Raw genomic sequence first — 17,833 nt, 5'->3', positions numbered from 1 at the left:
TTGAGAGAGCGACAGCAGGTTTTGGTTTCTTGCCATATTCTGTGCCATTTTACTAAATGCATACATTTATTCCCTCAAAACATTGTTTTCCCCATTTATTCAAGGCAATGAAACATAGGGTTGTGTTTTCCAAGTTTATAATCTTACAATACTGTTCTAGCCAAGGAAGAGAACCTGGCTGGAATAGTGGCCAGTGTCTCCTGCAATTGAAACCCATTCTTCCCCCCATTAATCTTTCAGTTACATATTCATTTTTCTAATCTTATTTTACACGATTATTATTACATTATTTTGCACATAGCTCGGTAGTAACTGAGAACATCACCTTTATAATTTGTACTTTAACTGTTCATTTCTCTAATCTTATTTACATACCATGGCAATTTGCAGATAGCTCAGGTAGTAATTGAGAAATTCAAAGCTTCAAAGGTTCAAAGGTTATTTATTAGTCACATACACCTAGGTGTAGTGAAATGCTTCTTGCCAGTGCAGCACATGAAGAAGGAATACAGACATAACATTAATAAGAGTTTTAAACATAAAGAACATCCCCCCACAATGGCTTCCACCATGAGGGAAGGCATAATGTCCAGTCCCCAACCCCAGTTCACCCATAGTCGGGCCCATTGAGGCCTCCACAGTTGCCTCTACGGAGGCCAGATGTTCCTGGCCGTTCTCGCCGGGTGATGTTGCTCCGGCGTCGGGAGAATCCTCGCAGCGGCCTGGGAACCCTGGAACGGCCGCTTCCGTACTGGAGGCCGCGGCTTCCGAAGCCAACAAGGCCGCGCCGGTTGGAGCTCCACAACTGGCGATTTCATCTAGAGATCCCAGGCTCCCGGTGTAAAGTTCGGCGCCGCCGCCCGCAGCTGGCCGCTCCTCAAACCCGCAGCTCCGCGATGTTTTACTCGGCGGTCTTCAGCTCACCGGAGCTCCAGCGCAAGGCATCGCCCACTCCACGATAGCGCTCCAGCGCTATGCCGCTGCCAAAGCCGTGGTTCTGGGCAGTGCCCGACAGGAAACGCCGCTCCAGGCCCGCTGGTAGGCCGCGAGGACGGGTCGAAGCTGCAGCCCGGAGAAAAGCTGCCTCTCCGACCAGGTAGGGACCCTGAAAGGTAGTTTCCCCCTTCCCCCCCCCCCCCCCCCCCACCCCCCACATAAGAAAGTCTAGACCTCCAGAAACAAAAACACTTTAACTAACTAAAAATAAAAAAAAGATGAAAAGACAGACAGCTGCAGGCTGGGCAGCCGCGCACAGGTCAGCGCCCCCTGTTGGGATGGTGGGACCTGTGATTGAGGCCATAGCCTCAGAATTTAAGGACTTTCCTATAGGAAGGAGATAACGGGGAATTTCTTTAGTCAGAGGGTGGTAAATCTGTGGAATTCTACTATAAACTCTACTACAAATCTCAAATTGTGGAGTACAGAGGCAAATAAATAAATGATGAGTCTTTGTCCCAAACATTATGGAGGGCACTGTATAAATGCAACCAGGTAGGGTTTTTAAAGCAGTATGGCATACCAGGGAGGAAGCAGCGTGTGACCGTTTTATGTTAAGGAATGAGCATGGGCGAGTGGTGGAACTCTCTTTGGTTTGAAGAAGGGTCTCGACCTGTAATGTCACCCATTCCTTCTCTCCAGAGATGCTGCCTGTCCCGCTGAGTTACTCCAGCATTTTGTGTCTATCTATCTTTGGACAATGTTTTGGTCCTTATTCTGTCCGTGTTATCAACCAAAACATCTTTACATATTTTGCCTCCACAGATGCTTCCTGACCCAGAGAGCACTTCCAGCGATCTGTATCTTGTTTAAAAAAGATTCCCAGTGTTTTGATGTGATTTTAAATGGATTATCTCATCTGTGTCTTGTGAATCGCCCTTTCATCCACCATTGCACAATGCAAATTTAGTTTAACGGTAAAGCAAATCATTCACTTATTCGAACTCTTAAGTTTATTTATCGGCATGGGTATCATTGACAAAGCCAGCATTTATCCCACATTCTTAATTGCATTTGGTTTCATAAATTCATGTTAAAGAAGAATTAGGCCCATCGAGTCTACTCCACCAAACAATCATGGGTGATCAATCTTTCTCTCCCAACCACATTCTCCTAAACCATTGACACCCGTATTAATTAAGAATCCATCATCTCTGCCTTAAAAATATCCATTGACTTGGTCTCCACAGCCTTCTGTGGCAATGAATTCCACAGATTCACCAGCCCCTGACTAAAGAAATTCCTCCTCATCTCCTCCCAAAAAGACTGTCCTTTTATGCTGAGGCTATGGCCTCTGGTCCTTGACTCTCTCCACGTCTGCTCTACCTGGGCCTTTCACTATTCGATAAGTTTCAATGAGATCCCCCCCCCCCCTCATTGTTTGGCACAATAGAGGGATTTGTTTAATCAATTCGTAGAGTCAACCATGTTGCATTGGCTGCATGGTTGTTCACAGGTGAGATCAGATAAGAACTGCAGCTTACTTTGCCATCTGTGAGCCAAATGAGTTCTGGATATTTGCAAAAAAAATTTTTTTAAATTCTAGATCCCATAATTAGCTGAATTTAATTTCCCCAACTACCATTGCAGAATTGTAACTCCTGCCTATGACTAATTAGCACAGATTTCTGGATCCAGTAATTGAATTGCTACGCTACTTACTGTCGTTTAATCTTTTTCGCTTGGTAGAAACCAAGACTGACATGTAGTTTTCCCATGAGTTGAATAATTTTCAATGTTCCAACTTTGCCTACAAATTTAACAAAATAATAGCAAAACAGTGCAGATGAGAAAAATATGAAATTAACGTAGAAAAAACCGGAAGCATTCAACTCCCCACCGCACAGGCGCTATTTGATATCTTGGAGTTTTAATTCACGTTAAATTTGTTTCCAAACAAAAAGATAGAGGCTCGAAATTTGAAATAGAAACCGTGCTAAACGCTCACCACATGAACCAGCTGATGTAGGGAGTGTAGTCACAAGGAACTGCAGATGCGGGCTTACAGAAAAGGATACAGTGCTGAAATAACTCAGCTGGTCAGGCAGCATCTCTGGAGTACGTGGATCAGGAACTTCGCTTGTATCTTCAACCATCTGCCAAATGAAAAACCCTCCTCACTTGTATTCACCTATCACTTGCCAGACTTTGTCCTGTCCCCACCTCTCCTCCAGCTTTACACAACACCCCCCCCCTCCCCCCCCCCCCCCCCCACACAATCAGTGAAGAAGGGTCCCAACCTGTTATGTCAACCTCTCCACGTTCTCCAGAAAGACTACCAGACCCACTGAGCTCCCAGCACTTTGTGACTTTTTTGGGTATAGAAAGTACAAGCTTCAGGTCAATGATCTTCCATCAGAAAGTATACAGGAGGCTCTTGAGAAACTGGACAAGCTGGATGAAGAGGGCACTGAAACATTTTGTTTCACTGATGGGACAATGCTGATCTAAAGACATTTAATGCTCATTCTCTTATTGCAACAGGGAAAGTAAGAGTCAGCATGTAATGGGAACTAAAGTCACAAATGGGCCAGGAAAGAGAAAGATGAGGCATTTGGTTATTATTGGCATTCTACCAGATGTCATTGTTATTTTGTGCCAGATTTATTACATTTAATTATCTTAAGCAAAAACAAATCACAGGATTAGCTATAAATACAGGTATCTCCCCAGACCCACTCACCCACCCGCAGCCCGTGCCCCTTTAAACAACACAATATGGACTAATTAGGTTTTGAAATGATAAAAATCAGTGTCACAGAGTGCAATGCTGTATCACCTACAAAGCCATGTTCATGCTGAACACAAATTGCACTTTTACAGGGCTGAATTTGGACAAGCTGATGGGCTATTTCAATGGCAACCATTTCATTGGCAGACTCACCGGTTGTCTCATTGGCGATTTTCCCGAAGCCAAGTTTTAAATTCTTTTGCCGGCTCTTCAGATATTTCCGGAATGCTCCAAAGTCTCTTCCGTCTAAGCCATCCTGGGATATTTTAGGGATATTTGTGGAAAAGAAGAAATTTTAATGCCATCGCTTACTGACCATCAATCCCCAGTTCACAGAGAGCTAAGAGACAGAAGCCACCTGTAAGGAGTATTCATTTTACTCAACCATAGATCTGTGTCTAGATTCCAGATGTGAAATATACCATTCTGTCCCCACAGCTTTGGTTTAGAGATACAGCACTTCTGCCCACTGAGTCCACACCGACTAGTGATCCCCGCACACGAGGGACAATTTACAAATTTACAATCGCAGGGATCAATCTCGTGAACCTACGCTGCACTGCTTAAATCACAAGGATGTCCTTCCTCAAATTAGGAGACCAAAACTGTACACAATACTCGAGATGTGGTCTCACCAGAGCCCTATACAACTGCAGAAGATGTAAGGTCAAATCAAGATAGATTGGGTAGATGCACAGAGTCTCTTGCCCAGAGCAGGTGAATCAAGGACCAGATGACATAGGTTTAAGGTGAAGGGGAAAAGGTTGAATAAGAATCTGAGGGGTAACTTTTTCACACAAAGGGTATGGAGCAAGCTGCCAGAGGTAGTTGAGACAGGGAAAATCCCAACATTTAAGAAACAGTTAGACGGGTACATGGATAGGACAGGTTTGGAGGGATATGGATCAAACGCAGGTGGGACTAGTGCAGCTGGGACATGTTGGCCGGTGTGGGCAAGTTGGGCCGAAGGGTCTGTTTCCACACTGTATCACTCAATGACTCTATTTCTATGAGAACAAGGTAGACCTGACTGGTGGCCTAAGTAGGTCTACTAAATAGTATGCCTTGTGATGAATAGTCTATTTAAAATAGAGAGAAGCAGAGGATGTGTTGAATGAATAGGAAAGCCCTCCCCCCCCCCCCGTTAATTTCTCCAGTACATGGAAAAAATGACGAGTCAGCTTATTGACATCTGACAAATGATCCACCTTCTCACACTATACCTTTCCAATTTGTTCCAGTTCTTCCCTCAGATCTTCGACATCCACACGGCCATCTTTGTGGACATTTAGCTTTTTGTAAAGATGTTCCCACAAAACGTCCACGTTTTTCGGGTCACCATGAAAGATGTCCTTGAAACACGACAACATTGTGATGGCTCCTGAAACACAAAAGAACCATTCAAACTCTACCAATTTTGAATGAAAGCTACAAGCAGTTGCTTTAATTTTTTTGTTCATCCGTGCACCATGTTAATCAGAAAATGAGTCAAAGTCAATAGCACCTTAACTTAATAATCATATAGCAGTTTAAGGGCAAGAAACTCAGGGTCATGATTGCACATCTCGTAAATTAAATGCGTGTGGGAGCTTTGAACTCATCGCTAGTTTCATCCATTCTCAAACCACAAAAATATGGCACTCACAACGAATAACTGAAATTCAAGAGAGGTATAGGAAAGCAGGCATTATGTCACTCTTTCTGATCAATTGTAATAACCGTTTATGGATATCTGCCGTATCAGCTGGACTTACTTGCCTCACCTTCAGATCAAAAGGATGCAAGTTCCAAGACCACCTCCATTCTCATGCAACACTTGGTGTACAGTGCACCACCAAAGGCTTCAGTTTAGCACAGGTGGGTACAAGGGCCTACAATGAGAGTAGGTGGTTACATTCACGTTCTAGAAAAATCAAATGGATTAGATTTCATCTGAACAATCCCAGTCCCATTTTTCCGACCCCGCCTCTCTCTGCTTTCCGCAGAGACCACTCTCTCTGTGACTCCTTAGTTTACTCATCCCCCTCACCCCGCTGAGTTACTCCAGCACTTTGTGTCTTTTTTTTAGTTGAAAATTAGAGCAGAAAACTGATATTCCATAAACTGAATTTTCGGTTGCTTTTTCACGAACCACTCAAAGTATAGTTTCCTTGAGAAACTATAGCAATGCAAAGACGCATCAACTCCAACACCAAAAAACTCCTTCAGTCTTTACTTCAAAATCAGAAGGCAATGCAACTCTTACACATTTACAATTTAGGCAGGTCTAAAGAAAAAAGGACACAAGCAGACGGAAAAGAATGACGACTCCTTTTTAGAAGTCAATGGGGAAAACCTAATGGAATTTTTTTTACACAGATTAATTGCACAGTATTGTCCAATGAGGTGGAGATGAGTTGGGATGGATTACTTATGGAAACTAGTCTATAATACATCAAGGTCAGACTGAGGAAACAGAAGCAACAGCAATGCTCCCTCAAGGGTAATTTCTCCAGTAAAATACATAGTGGAGTAAAGGATTGTATCATTACCTGCATAACTTCAATGACAATCACCAGAATTAATAGGAAGATTGGTATTTTAAATTGTGGATTTAAAGTCCAGAAAATGTTATACAAAACTCTCACAAATTTGTCAGCGCCAAAACATGATGGCACTTGTGTACTTGCCTAGATTGTATGCAAAACAAAGCATTTCACTGTACCTAGGTACATGTGACAATGAAGTATCATTCATTGCTCAACTGAAGGTGGGAAGCAGTAACGCAAGAATAATGGACAGTGCGGTTTTAACATTTGACATTATAACTAGGCTGCCAATGCAGCAGATAAGACACAAAAGGCTAGAGTAACTCAGCGGATCAGACAGCATCTCTGGAGGACAACTCAGTGGGTCAGACAGCATCTCTGGAGGACAATAGCGCACGTTGCTCAGGAGTCACCATGAAATGAAAATTAATCCACGGGGTCATTGTAAAGAGAAGCTGAAGATCGTACCAACTTTAAAAAGATTTTAAAATACCAAGCGTTGTTTGACCAAGAGCAAATTGGGTAGCGGAGTCTATCCGTGTTCCAAATAGCTTGGAAAGGCAGAGGGGGGTAGACAATAGACAATAGGTGCAGGAGTAGGCCATTTGGCCCTTCGAGCCAGCACCGGCATTCAATGTGATCGGGTTAGTATGGACATATTGAGCAAGAGAATAAGATGAAACAGCCGAGGTGATGAAACCTCCAGGATTACAGCTGCCGGATTGGGCAGTACCACTTAAAACCCATGCACTTCAATATGTTGATGTGCACTTGAATGAAAGGATTAAATAGCTAATCAGCTGCTCGGATATGCATTTTTTGATATAATCCATAGTTATTAAAGCCCAAATCTTATCAAATATTCCATGATTGATTTACCATACCAGAAAATCTGGATTCCTTTCTTAACAATGTAGTCAATAACGTGCTTGATGCCATGATATTTATTTATAATTGCTAGAATGCTAAATATCTTACCAACTGATGCAATAGTGACATCACAAAGGATTCAACCAAAATATCACTGTTCAGAGAGGGGGTGGAAAAAAATCAAACATCATTTAATCCATACTAAACTTATTATTTAGTGTGGCTTGCTAGGCTCCAATGTTCACCATTCCTATATCAGTGTCATACGTTCACAAGTTATAGGAGTAGAATTAGGCCATTTGGCCCATCAAGTTCACTCCGCCATCCAATCATGGCTGATCTCTGCCTCTGAATCCCATTTTCCTGCATTCTCCCCATAACCCTTGGCACCCGTTCTAACCAAGAATTTGTCTATCTCTGCCTTAAAAATATCCAACAGCTTCCACAGCCGTCTGTGGCAATATGTTCCACAGATTAACTACCCTCTGACTAAAGAAGTTCCTCCTCACCTCCTTTCTAAAAGAGCGCCCTATAATTCTGAGACTATGACCTCTTGTCCTAGACTCTCCCATCAGTGGAAACATCCTTTCCACATCCACTCTATCTATGCCTATCATTATTCAGTAAGTTTCAATGAGGTTCCCCCTCAACCTTCTAAACTCCAGCGAGTAGAGGCCCAGTGCTGTCAAACGCTCATCATATGCTAACCCACTCATTCCTGGAATCATTCTTGTAAACCTCTCTAGAGCCAGCACATCCTTCCTCAGATATGGGGGCCATATTTGCTCACAGTACTCCAAATGCGGCCTGGCAAGCGCCTTATAGAGCCTCCACATTACATCTCTGCCAGTGTTGGCTGCAATAGTTTGATGGTTAGCACTACCTTTAAAAGATGGTAGGTTCAAGCACCTCTATAAGGTAATGGGCAGCTGTCAAATGACACTGCAATCCGGTAGCAAGATGCCGCTACATATTTAAAGTACCATTCTTCAGTATTTAATGTACATTCAATCAAAGTTCTATGTTAACCCTCTGTTCGGTGACCGATATTCCACAACCATTACCATTTTCACACAGAGGGTGGATGGTGTATTGAACGAGCTGCCAGAGGAGGTAGTTGAGGCTGGGACTATCCCAACATTTAAGAAACAGTTAGACGTGTGCATGGAAAGGACAGGTTTGGAGGGATATGGACCAGGCGCGGGTAGGTGGGACTAGTGTAGCTGGGACATGTTGGGTCGAAGTTTCCACACTGTATCACTCTATGACTCCATTACCTAACAGAAGATGGGTTTCTCACATTATCTTCTTAGCATTCCGTGCTGGAGGAACTCTGCGGATCAGGTAGCATCCGTGGTAGGTAAGGACAGACGACGTTCAGGACAGGATCCTCTTCAGCATCTGCAGTTCCTTGTGTCTCCTTTTAACATTCTTCCCTGCCTTTACCAATAAAAACATTGAACCCAAACACAAATATCGCACCGTAACAATTAAACATTGACCTAGAGAACATAAATCTAAAGATGTTGTAACTTTTAAAGACATTTATAGAGACCTAACAGAAAACCTAGGATGTTAATGTCATGGCGATTTTCCTCCAAAAAACACATTATTCTTTATTCGTTATTCTTTCCCAAAGATTCTTGTTGAACCCAATAACTAATTCCAACACTTAAGAAAATTACTTCAGTAAAAATTACAATAACGTTTATTATTTTCAAACAAAAGTCCGCAAAGCTGGAGTGTGTAGCCTTGAGATAGTTTGATATAATGCCTATGTGGACTATTCCAAATGTTTGATTATTGGACTCCTCTAAAAGCAAATATCAGCTCTAACTTGCAACACTTGTCTGCAGAAAATATTCTAATAGTAATATTAGCTTATTATTATTATTAGTGTCATATGTACCGAGGTACAATGAAAAGCTTTTTTTGTGGCGTGCTGTCCAGTCGGTGAAAAAACTATACATGATCCCAATCAAGCCGTCCACCATGTACATATACACAGGATAAAGGGATTAAAGTTCAGTGCAAGAGATAAAGTCCAGTAAAGTCCAATTCAAGATAGTCTTCAATGAGGTAGATGGGAGGTCAGAAACGCTCTCTAGCAGCTGATAGCATGGTTCAGATGACAGCCTGTAAGTAACTGTCCCTAAATCTGGAGATGTGCGTTTTCAAACTTCTATACCTCTTGCTCAATGGGAGAGGAGAGAAGAGGGAATGGCGGGGTGAGACTGGACCTTGGTGGTGGCCTTGCCGAGGCAGCATGAAGGGTAGATGGAGTCAATGAAATGGGAGGTTGGTTTGCGCCATGATCTGGGCTACGTTCATTACTCTCTGCAATGTCTTGCGGTGTTGGATGGAGCTGCCCCAAACCATGCTGTGATGCATTCCGATACAATGCTTTCTACAGCCCATCTGTAGAAATTGGTGAGGCTTGCAGGGGATATGCCGAGCTTCCTTAGCCATCTAAATTGTCTTGAAAAACAAATCATAGTAAAACTCTGATCCATTTTAAGAGAATGGGCTGAGAAAGAACTGAAAATGTGTATTGTGCAAATACCAAGCAATTCAGCAAGAATATGAACTGTCTAAATGATGCTGTACATTAGAAATAGGACAACACAGGCAAAAGTCACTATTTCTCATCTGCTTTTAAAATCGCAATGGAGGCCTTGGAATGCACGTTAAAACTTGATCTTATGCTCACCTAAAATGCACTCTTCTAAGCAAATAACAGGGACTCCATCTAGTGGTTCTATTTAGAGTGAGCAAAGCACACTCAAGTAGCTAAACTCAGCTACTCCATTTCACAAAATAAACAAATGAATATTTTCTTTATAGATTGGTTCTTGACTCTACAGCCCATTTCTGTTTGGACTTCCATGCTAACAACACAATTTGTACAATCACTTCAGAACATCTCAAACGTTTCAGGACTGCATTGAAACAAGCTAACCTTTACCTTCCCCCAATAGCAGAATCCTTCAAATTGATTGTGTTTTGGTCCGGAGGCATCAAGTCGACAACATTGTACATGTGCAACAATTTCTCAAACTTCACACACATTGGACCAAATGGTTGCAAATAACTGATCTTATTATTAAAGATACAAGGTGCTGGAGTAACTCAGCAGGTCCAGCAGGCAGCATCTCTGGAAACATGGATAGGTGACCTTTTGGGTCGGGACCCTTTTTCAGACTTACTGTGGGGGGAAAGGGCGAAAGGTGGAATAGAGGTGGGGGTGGGACAAAGCCTGGCAAGTGACAGGTAGATCCAGATGAGAGGGTTTTTTGACTGGCACACGGTTGGACAAAGGCCACAGATGGGGAAAAAAAGCGTAAGATAAGGATAGGAGGTTTGAATTGTGAAGCCAGAGGAAGGAATTGAGGTGGAAGAGGAAGGGGGAAATTGGTGCGAATCCCGATGGGGTACACGGAAGAGAGGTAAGAAAAGAGATTTGCGGTGTATGTAGGTTAGCTACTTAAAATCGGAGAATTCAATGCTCTGTGTTTTTGTAAACCGGCATTTGCAGTTCCTTGCATCTTGATCTAACTTGTTTAATTCATACATTAATAAATAAATGGTTTCAAAACAGTTACAAAAATTGCAGCTACAGGAGAAATGTATGTAAAATGAAGATATAATTTAATTTAACCACAATCTGGCAGCTTAGTTGGAGAGGGTCGTTTTAAAGAACAGCAAGAGATTTAACTGGAGAATACACACACTCACACTGCTTACTTTTTATCCTCCATGTGCTTTACTCAAAGGATAAGGAACATTTATGTCAATCATTTTACAGATATGATGCATTTGGATACAAAAGCAATGACCCAAATGTTAGTATCAAATCAGAACATTACACCACAGATTTCCATGATATTTCAAAACCCTTAAAACTCACTTCCAAATGCATATTTTTCAATACAGACCAACTATAAATTAAATGGACATCAGATTATTTAAAAAAACAGGTATAATTTGCTACTCTCAAGCTTCACTTGTGTATCAAGGTCAGACGAATCTGCCATGCAAGTGACTTTTAAATATACCTAGTGCATTCATAGCTAAGAGATGCAGATTTGCATTGTTTCATACTTTTGTAAAAGATTGTTCAAAAATACCAGGTTCAAGTCCATTCTCTGTTGCGCCATCATAAAGATGTAAGCAAAACATTTTGCAACTCATACAAATGCGTAAAAGGTACTTTCACTTTTACTGTACCATATTAATCAGCTGTACATTATCACAAAGGGGAAGCTGTGTAAATGATGAAGCAGCCGGTAATGGACCATTGGAAAAAGTACAAAGGAGATGAACTGACATGGTGCACATTATAGCTGTAAGAAAATATTGAACAGAGTAGGGCTTTGCTCTCTTTCTATCCATGAGATCTAATGGAACTTAAAAGTAGGGCATATCAATTGGAGTAGAAATCTTTATTGGGGGAGAGAAAGCAATTTAAATGTGGGAAATGCTGTGGTGACTTGGTTTGGGGTGATTGGTATATGTGCATTTATAGAGAAGGCTAAATAAACACAAGAAAAAAGAATATGGGTATAGGATGGGATGAGATGAAGCAGGATGGGACACGGTTAATATTAAGTAGCAACACCAGGACTAGGCATTATGATTAATAGCCTCCTGTTATAAATAGCATGCAGCCAAGCTTATGAACTATGGAACCCTGTTCTCCTAGACATCCAAATGTTAATTCGTCAAAAAGACACAAAGTGCTGGAGTAATTCAGCGAGTCAGGAAGCATCTCTGGAGAACATGGATAGAGGACATTTCGGGTCGGGACCCTTCTTCACACACTTGAGATATATTTCACAACTAAATTCACAACATCCCAAACGCATTTATAAATGTCTACAAAGATTTAGAACACCTTTGTAGGATAACACTGGAGAACCGCCAGTAATGTTACACATATTTTGTCCAAAAGTGATCCAGGGAGGAGAGTTTGACCAAAGATCACAGGGGACTAATCATTGATTAGTAAGGGTGTCATGGGGTTATGGGGCGAAGGCAGAAAAATTGGGTTTAGAAAAAATAGATCAGCCATGATTAAGTGGCGGAGTAGTCTTGATGGGCCGAATGGCCTGATTCTGCTCCCAGAACTTATGATGGACGAGGCAACTTTTATGCATTCAATTAGCAGCATAGCTCAAGAAATGTGAACATCCAGTACCATCTTATGAAACCTGTCATCCAGGTATGAGTTATTAAATAATGAGAGGAACTGCCACTTGCACCCGATCAAGGAAGAAAACCATGCCAGTAATTTGGACAGGCATGGAAGAAGAGGCAGCCGACAGCATTACACTTTCATATAAACCAGTGGCAGAATATGTCATGGCAATTGAAGATTTAGAAAACTAAACTGAGTGGGAGGGGGAGGGGGGGGGGGGGGTAGTAAAGTATTTGCTTTGCATTGTTCAAGGTAAAAAAAATCATTTCATTCACTCCTTATTTTCAATATGCCATAACAAGTCGCAATTAATACAAATTATAAGTAATCCAAGTTGGGTGCAGCATTGTACCAGATTGTACAATGGTTGAACTAACCCACCAGTATCGTGAACAGATTCTGGAGAACTACACCAGTTCAATACTTACAACAGGATACAGACCACTTGTTCCAGATTACGTTTCAATCGCTTTTATACAAAATACCAATAGTTCTCTCTTCTACACACCAAATGGACTTGACCAAAAATTGACACCAGCCATCAGCATCTTCAATGAGAATTTGGGAACTATTATAAACAATTAACGAAGATTCAATATACCAGGTAAAAGTTTTCATAATTTAGCAAGACCATTTCTAAGCAATTACTTCACAAGACTGAGGCTCTGTCCATGGAAGGCCAATGGTTGGAGGTGCAGGGAGAGCTGAAGCATTGAGAGCCTTATCGCACTCCACCTCAGTACTCATAGGATTGATCGAGAGGCTTTGCTCCAATGGTCACAGAGCAGATTGAGACAGAGAAGGAACAACCCATTCAAACCCAAATTCAAACACAACAGAAAGTTAAGCTTTCAAGCTACTTGTACAGCAAATATTTACTATTATTACAAAATAGTTAGTAATTGCAACGTATCTAGTCCAAATAGGTTACTTGTAGCTGAGATTCTTGCCCATGTGTGCAGGTAAAAGAATGCTCTAATTCAACCACTCTTTGCTGTGGATTTTTCAGTGCAGAATAATAAAGACTCGCTCCATCACAGTCTCATCAGTTGTCTAGTTCTTTGTCAATCGCTTGAACATCATCTACCCATGGATGGACATAGATCATTCATGACACCTTCAGTGTAGTGGAGGTCATCGCTTCTCTAATTTCTTAAATTTGGCTTCTATAAAAGAAAAAAAATGCATGAGAATTTTGTGTTACAACTTAGAAAGGGCTGTAACAAAGATGTCAATTTTTGTCTATAATGGGTTTGTGTAAGTGTGTATGCTCGCAGCAGGTTCAGTAACACAACATGATAAATCAGTTTCATGGACAAATAAACTATAGACATCCAACACATGAAAACACTATTTTTCAATCTAATGGAATGTACTATGAATATCGGAAATTTAGGAAAATTAAGTACACATCCACTACCTCACTAGCCAATTCTCTTGAGACTAAAATGAAATCCATCAGGACCTGGAAACTTGTCAGTCCACAACTCCGATAATCTGTTCAGTAATATTTCCCTAGTGATGACATTTTTCATAGCTCCCCACTCTCAATTTATAACTACTTTTCGGATGCTGTATAGTGAAGCCTAATGTAAAATACCCATTAACTGCACCTGTCATTTCCCTGTTTATCATAATTAATTGCCCACTTTCTATCACTCTAATTACTCACTTTGTTAGCTCTGCTTTTATTATATATTTATACATTTCTGGTTAGCTATATTGAACACAAATTCAAAATCCTATGCTATTCTCGAAAAGTAGATGTTCACTGAACTGCAAAGATTGGAAGATTGTTACAAACTAAAGGCATGAGTTCCCACCTAGTTTCTTGGAGTATGCATCCAATCTGTATGCTGCTTGTTCCAGTGCCGCTACTTGTTCTTCAATCTGACCGATCTGGTCAAGGTACGGTTGTAGGCTAGCATCTAGGAGATAAGGAACATACACATCTTATTACCCACATGTCCTCTAACAAAATCAACATAAACAAATGTTATTGTGAAATAAACTGAAATGATCTGCACTCAACATCAATCCCCTACCCCTAATACCATGTGCTCTAATTTTGCACACTATCTCTTGTAGGACCCTGTCAAAGGCTTTTTGAAAGTCCAGATACACCACATCCACTAGCTCGCCCTTATCCATTCTACTTGTTACATCCTCAAAAAATTACAGAAGAGTAGTCAAGCATGATTTCCCCTTCATAAATCCATGCTGATATACACAAGATTGTACTGCTAAGATGCTAAGATCGTACATACAATTGTGTCATAAGGCTGCATTTTCCCACTTCCAATGGAGATTTACCCATAAACTAAAACAGGTGGTCACTGGATTAAATAAGGGTCCCATTCTTGAGAACTGTCCAATTTCTTTGTAAGTCAGAAATGTCCTTTTTCTAAAGCAACCACCTCAATGTGAAGTTGAATATTGGACGAACTACAATTCTATGCTACAAAATTCAATAAAGCACAGATTAATTAACGTATTGGGCTCAGCTCTGCAGATCCTCATTCATCATGAGAATGCTGAGGACATTGTGCGCACCATCCATAAAATTTGGTTTCAGCTCTGGCTTCCCTGTCTAGACGAATACAACATTCAGCACACAGCTTTTGAAGTGGGGAAAAAAATCCAGTTTGTAATTAACTTGACAGTGTATTAATCAAGAAACATCAAACAGTTGCTAATCTCAAAGAACTTCAAATAAGTCACTAAGATTCACTCAAACAAATCTCTGAAAAGGAGTTAAAGTGGTTACCAATTAAACAATGAATGGTGTGTCCCTTTGCATGCCAGAAACTTGAAATACCAACTACTCACATTTCTGATTTAGATCTTTGAGGTTGCGATTAATATTAACAGCGATCTCCTTCATCTCAAGGTACTTAAGGCCAGTCACTTTGTTCATGTTCTCCAATAGTTTGTAATCTTCACAGGTAGCTAAGTAAACAGTTTGGCATACATCAATAACTCAGTGATCAGTTATTTCTGCAATGTGCAATAGTCTGTTAAAGATAGCAATAGGTGTAAGTTTTCATGCTCAACCTAAAGTGATGCTGACAATGTTTACCTTCAAATTGAAGTTGTTATTAAGATATATGTGTTGTGTATTATTGTAATTTACCGTACTTCTAATAAAAATAATTTAAAAAAAACAAAAAACAAATTGAAGTTGTCAGATTGATTACAAACACAGTTCATCAACCTACATGAACTCATTGTTCATATTAAGCATTACATTATTTTACTGCAACATTCAATTTTTTTTTAAAGGGCCTGGTATTTTCTGTTAATAAATACATCCAGTCATAATTTTACCCTTTCACATGTTAATGTGTTTATTTTGTTCTTCCATTATCCCTCAGTCAACATACCAGCTCCTTGAACACACACTCTCTCCCACCACCCATACCCACAACATAATGCAAATGAATCATTTAGACTTCACCTTTCACTTCCTTCACTCGACTACCCTCTCCTTATTCTCAATCTTCACAATCATGTACTATACCATATAATGGTCACATCTTTCAACTGTTTTAATTCTTCACCCAGCCCTTCCCATACACGTTACTAATTTATTAGGTTCCCTCAACTGATTCCTGTGTTCCAGTTAATTCCTCTTGCTTTTATACTAAAATGACATTACCTCTTTTCTATAATAAAGGCAAATGGAAATGTAATTTTACTGCACTAGTTTTCTCAGAAAATAGTAGCTCAGTTTACATCAAGCAGGATAAATCAGTACATTATTGCCAGCAGAAGCATCTTAAAGATGTACGATGTCACCTTGATATTATAACTTCAGATTAATGTCAAAATCATTTCAAAAGTATTTACTTTTGCAATGCAGTGAATTATGCAGACTGCTTCTAATTAAAACCCAAATGCAACAAGACAAAAAATCCAGTTGTTTCTAAAAAGCTTATCCTGGAAACATGCAAAGGATGATTACAGTGGTGCGAAACATGACATATACTGCTCAAGTTGCAGAGGTCAGCTGTGAATTTTAATCACTGCAAAAACAACCACCAACTGACCTGTAAGCTCTCCTTGCAGATAGACGGACATTTTTGTAAACATCTCCTTACAGAGTTCATTTATGTCTGGTTCTGAAGGTTCTGTAGCTTCCTCTGCTGTCTCCACTCCAAAATCATCTGTCAGAGAAAATATATAACGAGTAAACCCATTGACTCAAAAGGTGGAAGTGATAAGAGAATAGAACCAAGATCCACAATTATTATTTTTTAATCCAAATTAGAAAATTTCCAATCATAAGTCATCTTTGGAAACGTACAGTTGTTGGAGAAACAAACGTGTAGTCCTCCACATTGGTATTTTATATAAAACTGTGGTGGTAGTCAAAAGGTTTAATGTGCATTTCGTATTTTATTATTTAACATATGTAAATGGATTTTTAATTTCATAGATACTAAATTCTGACTTGGAAAGATTGGTGTGAAACTGGAGGAAACAGGAGCACCTGGAGGATACCCACCCAGTCTCAGGGAGAACATGCAATCTTCATGCAGACAGCACCTGAGGTCTGGATCGAACATGGTCTCTGGCACTGTGAGGCAACAGCTCTTCCAGCTGTGCTGCCCCACACATGATAATGTAAATATACCCAGATGTTTATTTCCATAATGTTAATCAAGAAACAAATAATGACCGAGCAGCAAGGTGAATTCCCTTGTGGTTTTACATGGGTAGAGTATATGTCCACATTAAACAGCGAGTTGCTTCATATTATGCCATGTAATTTCAGCCAAAATTTCTGCATGGATCTTTAGAATGGAACTTGAAAATGTTAACACAAGGAACAGTATTTGCTTGAATGTTGAGCAAATGGAAGTTGTGCCAGTCTGAATTTGGAAGATGAACGGTCCAGTGAACAAAATGCTTCCCATCAGCTCCATTTCCCGTTGCATATAATTAACAACTCAACATTAACTGGTAGGAGGATTGCATTTAGTTATTTTAACACTTACTTAGCCTGGAAATCACTGGTAAACAAAAGCAGCCATTATTGTTTTTATAGTGCGTGTGGTGTTGCAGGCAATGGGACTACAGACCGAGCGGTCCCCGGCATTTATTTTAGTTCCATGCAACGCTGCGTTGCTCTCTCCTCCCCGGTGCATGGGACAAGGGGAGAGGGAACCAACATAGAAAATAGGTGCAGGAGTAGGCCATTCGGCCCTTCGAGCCTGCACCGCCATTCGAGATGATCATGGCAACCCCGGGCACAGAGAGACCGGGCGGTGAGATAACTAACCGGCTCCAGCTGCTTACCGGTCCTCTTGCCTCCGCCCCCCGCCACCTCCTGCTCCCCCGCATCCCCGTTGCCGGCCGTGCCGACCCCATGCGCTGGGCCTGCACCGGCATCGCTCAACGGACGCGGCTCCACCTCCGCCATCTTGCCTCCGACTGCGGGTCACGTGATGGCGGGGGTCACATGACCGCGCGGCAGCCCGCCGGTCTGCGTCATGGCCCCACGTGATG

General features: G+C 41.1%; 2 protein-coding genes across 7 annotated transcripts in view; both read right to left on the bottom strand.

Annotated features, from left to right (window-relative positions):
* LOC116966472 (calcium-binding mitochondrial carrier protein SCaMC-2-like) overlaps window positions 1-9,062 on the bottom strand; it is a 31,958-nt gene extending 22,896 nt beyond the window's left edge. For 3 of the 5 annotated variants that reach the window (XM_033012749.1, XM_033012748.1, XM_033012750.1), the window contains exons 1-4: window positions 5,482-7,442; window positions 4,951-5,108; window positions 3,881-3,983; window positions 2,659-2,746 (exon numbers count right to left, since the gene is read on the bottom strand). In XM_033012749.1, the coding sequence (XP_032868640.1) occupies window positions 2,659-2,746; window positions 3,881-3,983; window positions 4,951-5,097 (338 nt within the window). In that variant the 5' untranslated portion in view covers window positions 5,098-5,108; window positions 5,482-7,442. Of the gene's footprint in view, window positions 1-2,658; window positions 2,747-3,880; window positions 3,984-4,950; window positions 5,109-5,481; window positions 7,443-8,402 lie in introns of those variants that run through there. The other 2 variants (XM_033012747.1, XM_033012746.1) reach the window with 2 other exon arrangements.
* Window positions 9,063-10,756: 1,694 nt separating this feature from the next.
* On the bottom strand, window positions 10,757-17,757 carry bloc1s2 (biogenesis of lysosomal organelles complex 1 subunit 2). Of its 2 annotated transcripts, XR_004409995.1 has the most exons (6): window positions 17,624-17,757; window positions 16,372-16,488; window positions 15,152-15,271; window positions 14,146-14,250; window positions 11,227-13,488; window positions 10,757-11,167 (listed from the first exon to the last, which is right to left on the bottom strand). XR_004409995.1 is itself a non-coding variant. In XM_033012448.1 (5 exons), the coding sequence occupies exons 1-5, from the start codon at window positions 17,745-17,747 to the stop codon at window positions 13,457-13,459; spliced, it is 498 nt and encodes a 165-aa protein (XP_032868339.1). In that variant the 5' UTR covers window positions 17,748-17,757; the 3' UTR covers window positions 10,757-13,456. The 2 variants fall into 2 exon arrangements, 1 of the variants encoding a protein (XP_032868339.1); XM_033012448.1 differs by having other exon boundaries at window positions 10,757-13,488.
* Window positions 17,758-17,833: the final 76 nt, after the last annotated feature.

Source organism: Amblyraja radiata, chromosome 37 (genome assembly GCF_010909765.2).
Source record: "Amblyraja radiata isolate CabotCenter1 chromosome 37, sAmbRad1.1.pri, whole genome shotgun sequence".
NCBI classification, from domain to species: Eukaryota; Metazoa; Chordata; class Chondrichthyes; order Rajiformes; family Rajidae; genus Amblyraja; species Amblyraja radiata.
The sequence above is the reverse complement of the archived record's forward strand: the minus strand, read 5'-3'. Positions and strand labels throughout refer to the sequence as shown.

What these genes read in the sequence shown, in the direction of transcription:
- bloc1s2 (XM_033012448.1), bottom strand. Translation starts at nt 17,747, where the DNA reads ATGGCGGAGGTGGAGCCGCGTCCGTTGAGCGATGCCGGTGCAGGCCCA. An exon ending in GGGCGGAGGCAAGAGGACCG is followed by an intron (nt 16,489 to 17,623) that starts GTAAGCAGCTGG and finishes TTTCTCTGACAG; the next exon opens with ATGATTTTGGAGTGGAGACA. An exon ending in TCTGCAAGGAGAGCTTACAG is followed by an intron (nt 15,272 to 16,371) that starts GTCAGTTGGTGG and finishes CTGTTTACTTAG; the next exon opens with CTACCTGTGAAGATTACAAA.